This window comes from Natrix helvetica (genome assembly GCF_964273705.1).
Source record: "Natrix helvetica genome assembly, chromosome: Z".
Taxonomy (NCBI): domain Eukaryota; kingdom Metazoa; phylum Chordata; class Lepidosauria; order Squamata; family Natricidae; genus Natrix; species Natrix helvetica.
The window spans coordinates 46,399,649-46,409,237 of NC_138554.1; the positions used below are offsets into that span (position 1 = coordinate 46,399,649).

General features: G+C 39.7%; 1 protein-coding gene across 1 annotated transcript; it reads left to right on the forward strand.

Annotated features, from left to right (window-relative positions):
• Positions 1-2,388: 2,388 nt before the first annotated feature.
• LOC309401558 (Golgi-associated RAB2 interactor protein 6-like) lies at positions 2,389-7,411 on the forward strand (the record flags this gene model as incomplete). The annotated part of the gene is made up of 5 exons (XM_081970628.1): positions 2,389-2,541; positions 4,414-4,613; positions 5,175-5,403; positions 6,183-6,215; positions 7,400-7,411. 5 exons carry the CDS (start codon positions 2,389-2,391, stop codon positions 7,409-7,411), a joined length of 627 nt encoding a protein of 208 aa, XP_081826754.1.
• Positions 7,412-9,589: the final 2,178 nt, after the last annotated feature.

A 9,589-nucleotide genomic window follows, 5' to 3' on the forward strand; every position in this document is an offset into this window, starting at 1 on the left:
TTGGGCAGTCTTTTTCAAAACAGTAAAGTTTCCTCACATGGACACACTTTCTCTTTCCGCTTCCCTTCCCTTCCGGACCCATCCCAACTTCATCAGCCTGGGGCTGGACTTTTTGTCACCGGCTTGAAGAACTTATCTTGGATCAGTGAGGGACTTTGCAGTGTCCATGAGATCAGCAAGATGTATTCTTCCTGTTCACCATCTCTACGGGACAGTTTAGGTCTGATTGGACCATCCAGCAGCAAAAGTATTGGCAGTGGTCTCGGGGCATTGAGACCGCATGTCCGTATCGTAGCAACGTTGGCTCCTCCTTCAACAAGGATTTTCTCCAGGGAAAACAAGGAAACTTCTTGATGTGGGACAAAGGAACTTCATTATATCTTGAACTTAGCTGAGTATAGACTTGCTCCCACCAACTCTTTCCTATTTACTTTCCCACACACCCTTTGGCTAAAAAGGTCATAAAGACAATGATGACATCACAAAATTGCCCCCAAGGCAAAAGAGAGGAAGCATAAATGCAGCAGCTCTGGGCAGTAAGCACTGAAGAACATACATTACAAGCTCCATAAAGACAATCAGTGAGTCCTAGATTTTGAGGTAGGTATAGAGGTTCTGGCCAGCTGTAGTCATCTTAAATGTCTACAAAAATGATCATCTAAAAACTGTGTATAAAATCCAGTAACTGCAAGGAAGCCTTAAAGAAAAAAGATGAACAAAAGTTAAGCAGCTTTTCTCCCATGCCCCAAGTCTATCAACAGACCTTCAACATTTTCTATTCTGCTCTTTTGATCTTGGCACCCAAAAGCTATTTTGAAGAAGCTCTTCCTTGTCAAGTAATCCTTCATACATATGCATAAACAGCAATTAATTATTAAGCATCATATATGATTAAGATCTGATTATGAGAACTAATTCAGTTTAATAAGTTTGAATTTGCTGTGATGCAAGATAGTTAAAAAATAATATTAGATCATTCACTTCTGTGGCTGCCATTCCTGTCAATAAATGATAATTGTGCACAGGAGAATCATTTATAGATATGATATCACCCCTTTCAGCCTTCTAAATGGGAAATGCCTGATTATTGCAGTTACTTTTATGTTTAATGAGGGAAACTTTGCAATCAATATCTCTTATCACTGGAACTTCTTGCCAAGAAATATAATTTCACCATTAATTGGACATCGAATCCCATTTATTACAAGCTGCTTTTAATTAAGATGCTGTGCTGAATTTTTTAGATATTGAATATGCTGCTGTTTTTAAAATTGCAATTTTAAATTAAGAATAGTAGAGTTTGGGGAGCCAAAATCTGTTGAATCCTATCTTTTGCCCTCTTGATGATCTGCTAGACATTTTAGGAAAGCACAGATTTGGAATGTCTAAAATAAACCAATAGTTATTTAGCTGGATAAATTAATTCAGTTTAAAGTGCTTCCAAATAAACCTGTGTGCCAGCTTTCTCCATCCTAGTCTTCTACAGAAATACTGACGCCTACAACTTCTATCACCTCAAATTTGTATTCTCTTTAGGAATGATGGATGTTACACTCTGAGATCTTCTTAAAGTTCCAAGTTTGACAAGGTCAAAGAATAACATCATGGTCAATAAGTTCCACCTTCATGTACCATTTATTTATTGAATTGGTGCCCAGCACCAATCTTCAACTAAGAAATGCCATTGTATGTAAAATACAAGACATGCACGCATATATAAATTATGTATATGTTTATTATCACATTGACAGAGATAAAATGCATTTTACTTATTAAATTTATATGACATTCGCCTCACTACCCAGATTTAAAGCTTCATTAAACATATTTAAAAACACAATTGAAGAGTTTGGCCCAGATAAAAATATTTTGTCTATTTCAGAAAAATAGAGAAAGAGCTAACCTTATTTCCTTTGGCAATGAGCTCAAAAACCTGGAGAGCAACTCTTAGGAAGGGTTTTTTTTTTTTTTCCATTCTTTCTAAACACCTTGAGAGTAGTAAGTTTAACAGAAGAGTCTTTTTTTGAAAAAAATTATATTGGAGCAGGCTCAAAAGAAAGAATATTGCCCTTCAAAAATGTCATCTATAATAACAGAGCACTGTATAATTCTTAGCCAAGATTTTGAATTTTGCTTAAAAGCAGGCAGTTAGACAATAGGAGCTATTTTAACAAGGAAGTTTTATGAAGCTTTTAAGTTTCCTACAAGTCAAGCTGCAGCTTTCTGAACAGCTGTTCCCAAACATTGAGGTAAATTTTCTGATTAGCTATGGAATTTGAACTTGCAGTTATATAGCCATCCAACCATTTGACTCTGGAGGGCTATTAAGTAATAGAAAATTCTGATCTCACATTTTCTATGCGCAATGCTGGTTTAGGATGATGAAAGATGCTACGGTCCCGGCTGCCCAGTATCTCAGCAGGAGGAGATTATGGCAAAGGACTTTTCGGCAGGGAAATGGGACCTTTACAAGACCAGCTTTGCCATGGAGAATATGACTTACTCAAGTTTGCTCCCATGTTGGAAAGTGACTTTGTACAGGTATGTCTTGCTGCCAACCTTGCCTATAGAAAAAATGCTTTTTAAAATTAAGTTTATGATAACAGAACAAAGCAACCTATAGCAAATCCGATATGTTCCAACAATGGAAGCAGAAAGAGCTTCTGAGTGGATGAGGATCATTCCCCAGATGAGACCTTCCAAACTATCCATTTTCCTGTCCCACCATTTGTTCAGATGCCTTTCCACTGTTTTTCCAATGAAAAAACCCGGGACTAAATTTCCTATCTATAATTTCATTTTAAAAATATATAAATAGAGGGTGTTTGCTCTAGGATACTCAGTCGATCATAAAAACAAGCCATGGAGGAAAACATTTTATTCTGTTATCAATCTTTTTTATTATATATATTCAACTTACATTAATAAATATTTGTAAAAATATAAGGGAAATAAGGAATGACAATTTTTCCATATACAAAATATCGAGACTAAATTGATTGTATTCCTGGGACTTATCAGAGTAGACAACTGGCCATGCATATATGTTTGTGTTTTATTGGAAGGGGAAAAAGGGGTAATCTAAACAGAAGTACAAACAAAGAGAGAAACCCCCTGAAACAGATAATTTTCTACTTTTTTTCATACCTGCAGGTTCTAGATAAAACACTGACTATTTTTTTTTTCTGAGGAAAGAAGATTTCAGGTTGGCATTTCACATTATAGAATTCTTCTTGATACAGGAACTATTCAAAATACATAGGAAATAATCCAAAGCATCCCATACAACAGATGTTTCTGTGTTTTATCAGTTCGATCGTGACATGTGGAAATTTAGCAGATGAGTTGTCGTTATTGGCACCGGAATATGGTGATAAGAGCTGGAACAGATTTATTTCCTCCTTGTCAGGCTGCAGTTCAAGAGCAAGGAAGAGGAAAATAGATGGTGACTGTAGAAACACCCTTTTCCCCACAGAAATGAGAATGAGAAATTTTGAGCCTTCATGGTGCCTTAAATGGATCCAATGGTCTTTATCAGCCAAGAGCAGTCCCTGAAGAGATGAATGTTCAACAAATCATGTGCGTGTCTCTCTTTCCCCACATCACCTCACATTCCAGAAAAAGCTGCATTTGTGGAATTTCTGCCCTCATGGGAGCATGAGAAAATAATGTAGTCTGCCAAATGGCAGTAAAAACAATGAAGGCAGTTTTTCCACCTCTAACAGCAGCCTTGATTTTAATAAATTATCAAGTGAAGCTATAATGATTTGGCTATAATAAGTGTTACTATCTGATAATAACCCAGAGAGCAAGTAGCTAGTAAAGAATAAGTGAGAGAACCTGCTTCAAAACTGTAATCCTAATCATGAAAGAGTCTTCCTGCTTGTTCTAAGATCATTTGAAGAGATAAGAATGAGTTAGATAAAGTGTTAGGTAACGAGGATTCAAATATTTAAAATTGGATGTGGTTTGTTTAATAGAAAAAAAGGGGGGACAGAGTGATGGACTAGAAGAGGGTAAACTGTACCACTGTCACAGAGGTTGCCCAGATGCTTACTCTTCAAATACATTGGAATGACCCTCCACGTTCAGCATAGCTACTGGAAGCTGAAAGGGATTTGAGTTTGGTTCCCTGTGGAAGGGGATCATTAGAGACCTTTGTCCTTTCACCCCGTCTGTAAAGGAATCCTGGATGAATGCACAGAGCTTAAACTTCTGAATAGGAAGATCCATTGTTCCCATTTTATTCACCTAGAACCAAGAAATATTTAAAAAATTAAAAACTTCAGCAATGTGAAATCCTATTGAGTGTTATTTTGTAAGGGCACCTGAAATTCTGGAGGGAAGAGTCACCTGCTTACTTGCCTTCACAAACGGGCTGCCTCTGCATTAATCCCGTCTTGTTCTCTGCAGATTAGTAAGCGAGGAGAAGTGATTGACGTGCACAATCAAATTCAGACTGTGACTGTTGCAGTAGCCTGCACAAGCCCCAGTCTGCTGGTCCCCAATGTGTTACTTCTGGCTCGTCCCATCTTTCCCCCTGAAGAGCCTCCAACAAAGCTTAAATCCTTCTTTCATCCACGCCGCCCAGCTAAGAGATATGAGCTCACCAGGTGGGTTTAGTTTTTCTCTCTGAGACAGAGGCTGGGATGTAGTCTCATATTTTTCAGATCTTCTACTATAGATTGGCACCTCTTTTTATGGACTGGGATTACCTATTTTCTGTAGGGGTAAGAATGAAATAGACCAAGACATTGTGATTAATCATTGAAATGTTGCACAGCAAATGGTGATACCCTGGTACAAGTCCAGGTTTATACCTAGACATGAATAAATAACTTGGGACCTGTCACTCTTTCTCCCATTTTATATGGTCTTTTATATGGTCTTTGCTGGTGCCATTTTATATGGTCTTAATAAACTTAGTGCCAATTGTACTTTTTGAACATTTTTTTCCTCATTCACTAGGAGATGATTTAATAATTCCATTGCATTAACTCAGCCAGAGATTGCAGAATATTGTATGATTGTTAAATTGCTTTAATTTAATTTAATGTACCGAATGAAACAACAGCTTTCAATAGTAAAATTATTCACTAGTGTTCTAATAGCTGTAAATAAGAAAAAAAGTGTCAACTATATTCCATCCCCTTATCTTCCTCTCTGTCTTGCAGGCTTTTTCCTCTGTGTCTAGTTAGGATCTCAATCCACAATCCAGAGAAGAAGCAGCTACGATTCAAGCTGGCAAGTGGCCGTACCTTTTACCTGCAGCTCTGTCCCCAGCCTAGCACCCAGGAAGATATCTTTGGCCTGTGGATCAAGGTTGTCAATATGCTGCGATCACCTTCAGACTTGAGCAAAAAATCTCACCGCAAGACCAAACACGAAACCTCAAGGTCAAAGGTGAACTATCTTTCTATTGCTAACTTCCGTTTGTTTTTATATCATTAGTGGAATGGCATGCTATGGAATAATGTATGCAAAGGGGACCATTCCAAGCAGGGCCACGGAGAGGATTATTAACAATGTACCCGGAACTATGTACCGACTGCACCTCCCTCTCCTCACAAATGTTTTCGTTCTAAGACATTTGCAGACAAGAGGGATGGCCAGGAACATAGGTAGCTGCTTTATTCTAAGCCAGACCATTTATCCAATTAGGCCAGTACTATAGACATTGGGGATGTGGTGGCTCAGTGGCTAAGACGCTGAGCTTGTCAATCATAAGGTCGGCAGTTCAGCGGTTCAAATCCCCAGTGCCGCATAATGGAGTGAGCTCCCATTACTTGTCCCAGCTTCTGCAAACCTAACAGTTTGAAAGCATGTAAAATATGCAAGTAGAAAAATAGGAACCACCTTTGGTTGGAAGGTAATAGTGTTCCATGCACCTTCGCCATTTACTCATTCCGGCCACATGCCCACAGAGACATCTTCGGACAGCGCTGGCTCTTCGGCTTTGAAACAGAGATGAGCACCACTAGAGTCAGGAATGACTAGCACTTATGTGTGAGGGGAACCTTTACCTTTATCTATTGACATTGACCGACAGACTTTCCTGGAGGCTTCAGAGAGGAGTCTTTCCCACACCAACTTAGGGTTATTGTACAGCTTGGAAAGCATTCCAAAAATGATGCACAAGTAAGATTTATTGCTCACACCTTTCTGGTTCTTGTTTGTTTTAGAGTCCAGCAGGATCCTTAAATGTAGAAGAAAAAGTGAGTGAACAGAGTGTATACTTAGCATCTGAAACTCCCAGCCTTATCCATGAAGAGGTTGTAAGCAGACAAAGTCTGATAATGTCCATGGAGAGCCTGCCAAGCTCCCAGGGGCCTAGCTGGTCTCCCATTGCCAGTGAAGAAAAGTTATTTGACTTAGACATCTACCCATTGGCAGAGGGAAGGAGGTCACCACCACAGCCTTTTGAAAGACCTCCCAGTCGCAAGAGTCCAGGCAGTAGGAAGGAGAGGGCTGGAAGCTCTGTTTCTTCAAACAGGTATCCAGTTTATTTATGACCATATTTTTGCCACCATAATCAAAAAAGAATTTGGATTTCAGGTGGGGAGTTCAAGAGAATGTGCTGCTTTTTGGTAGGGTTTTAGCTCTAAACCACTGAACAATCTATAGCTGAAGTAATAGGTGCATGGGGACAGCTGCTAAAGCAAGTGAGATATCCTGATTAGAAGTGAAACCTAGGTCTTTCAGATGCTGCTCAGTGACAGCTCCCAGCATTCAACTAGCATAGCCAAGACTGGGAGATGTTTCATGTTGACATTCAGCAGCATCTGGAAGGTTTGCAATTTCTTCCTCTTGATAACTAGAACTGGAAATATTTCACATTGCTATTCAGCTATGAAGTCCTCAGGTGATATGGTATCCTCCAAACATGTTCATCCACAGCTTCCATTTCTAAAAAGTAATCAGAGGTGTAATCTAACACACTGGAGGGCACCTGCTGGGAAAGCTTACAGTAACAAAAAAAGAAAAGAAAATACACTATATTTGAGTCATAAATCCAATTTATCTGCAGTTTGAACCAAATACAGACTCTGATCAGATATTTTAAAAAGTAGATTTTATTCTGTTTCCATCACAAAGGCCAAGCATAGCCATCAGCCTGACAAAATTAAACATCTCTGGCACAGATGATGCAATACAGACTTGAAGATTACTTCTAGCACAATTGTTTTGCAGTTCTGCTTTCTATGAGCAGCTACTTGGGAATCCAAATATCACAATCCAGCACACAACTGGAAGGCAAACATTGAGCAGGAAAGAGGGTCCTGGGTTCTTCAGCCCAAAACAAGCATTTTAATGTGATTAAAGGAGCAAAGCTTCAGGGGGTTTCCCCATGGAGAGTTTGAGGAGATTGATAAGAATTTGCTGGGGATTCTTCTTTCAGGAAAACCAGTAAGAGCGGCAGAGCGAACAGGAAGAAATCAGCCCGGAAAGGTAAGACAGGTTGTCATTCGAATGCCCCTGCCCCTACACCAGCTTATTGTTCTGACCTAGGCTTCCCAAGAGCATGAAGCAAATTCTCTTGTCCCGACAAAAACCCCTTTTATTAATTTATTGTGAATTCTGCTCATTCACATACAGCAAGACTTTCAAGGGAGGATTTACAGTCACAGACCTTATCTGGCTTAGAGAGCTGCCAGGCTGATATCTGCAGAACTTGGCAAGGAGTCTTGGAGAGTCAAGAACCAATTAAGCGAACTAATTGTCTCCTGCACTCTTTTATTTCTTCTGGGAGCAGCCATTCATCGTCCACCTCTGGCCTTACTCCCAAGTTGACCCGTTCTTTAGCTGTTCCGTTCATCTGGCAACTCTCTGAATGTGCACACTGGGAACAGGCTCCAGTTATTCGTCTGCCTTATTGATGTCTGATTCTGAAGGCAGCTGATAATTGGCATACAGCTTTGACCTCCTCTCTGCCTCCGACACAGAGCCCTCATCAGAGCCTTCCCCAGACTCCAGGACCCACCACAACACTTATTATTGAGATGTGCTCCAGATGTTAGCCACCATTATGCTTGCATCATTCACCCCCCTAACAGTTGGCATTCCCAGGGGTGGTTCTTTTCTATGTTATTCCCCTACCATGTGACCCTGGGAAAGCTAATTTTAAAAAAAATAATCCAACTGCCAGCCCTAAACACCTCCTGGGAAGATGAAGAAGCATTTTATTTTGTTTCTCTGCAGACTCAGCCCGGAAATCCAGCAAACTCCTCTCCCTTATCAGTTTCTGTTCTTGGGGAAACCGGCGGAGAAGCAAATCCCGAGGCAAAGGAAAGAAACACTGATCAAAGGCAGACCTTCAGCGGAGGACCCACTTCTCCATCTCACTGTAATAAAAAAAACTGGTTTTCAATTGAGGTTGTTTTGGTGGTGACAATGATTATGTGAAGCAGGGGGTGTGGGAAGTGAATTAAGAGGCATATTTGATAAAAGAGGCATTTCTCCTAAATTAGTTCTCTATGATGAGATTTCACTTCAGGTGCGTAGAAATTTCTGTTTCTAAGTTCAGCATCTCGATTATTTTGGCTATCTCACTAAGTCTGAATTCTGATAGCCACTTATGAACTTTGGGCTTGTGAGGAATGAGGGAGGGCTACTCAGTGAGGAAAATGATCCACCCAACTGGGAACACGCTTGCAGTGAGAAAGCAACACCCATTTGCTCCATTATGTACCCCACCTACAAGATCCTTATTCTTCTCACATTTACCTCTTCAAACCAATGTCTCTTCATGCATCCTGGTCTGCCCCTGAATACAATCAACATTTCATATTTTATGAAAAATAATCTGACTCCTGAAAAAGCTTCATGTTTTAATTCTGTGTTTCATTTTTTTGTTAGTCAAACATCCTCCTTTCTACATCCCCTTAATTCCTGCATTTTCTTTCCATTTGTCTAAACATGTATAAATTGGGAATAGAAGCACACAAACATTTGTACTTTCTCTCTTGCTACACAAACACAAATGCTCTCACCCCATAAATCATATTATAATCCTTAAAAGTTGTGTGGGAGAAGATTTATGAAGCTACACTTTAAATAACATTTGCACCATTTTTGCCATTATTTTATTTTTTTGCACCTGAGATATAGTATGTTTGCTCTCACATTGGTGTTTGTGTTTTCTCTTTAATAGCATCCAATAGCCATAAGCGGTGTAAATCTGTGATGCTTCACCACCCATTCACCAGAGGTAGTCAGTGTGAACAATAGTGGGTGGGATTAGAATGGTGCTTTTTGACTGGTCCAGGATGATTCAGGAATGCCCCTCTCTCTAGCCCTATCCAGCTCCTCTGCTGGTATTCTGCCATTGTTCCTTCTTAACTAATTTGACACAGCAGCACTTGGCAAGGGTCTATTGTGACTATGCCAAACTCTTTACCCAACAGTATTATATTGTAGCAGTGATGGGACCAACTCTTCCCATACATTTCCAGACAGAGCTATCTGGAAGTTTCTAATATAAAAAAAGGCATGGTAAGGGAGAAGAATGCTAAACAAAAGTTTTATTTCTCATTTACTTCCCTTATTCAGCTTGGATAAGCAGCGCAAAAAAGAAGCCTAGTGATGCAAT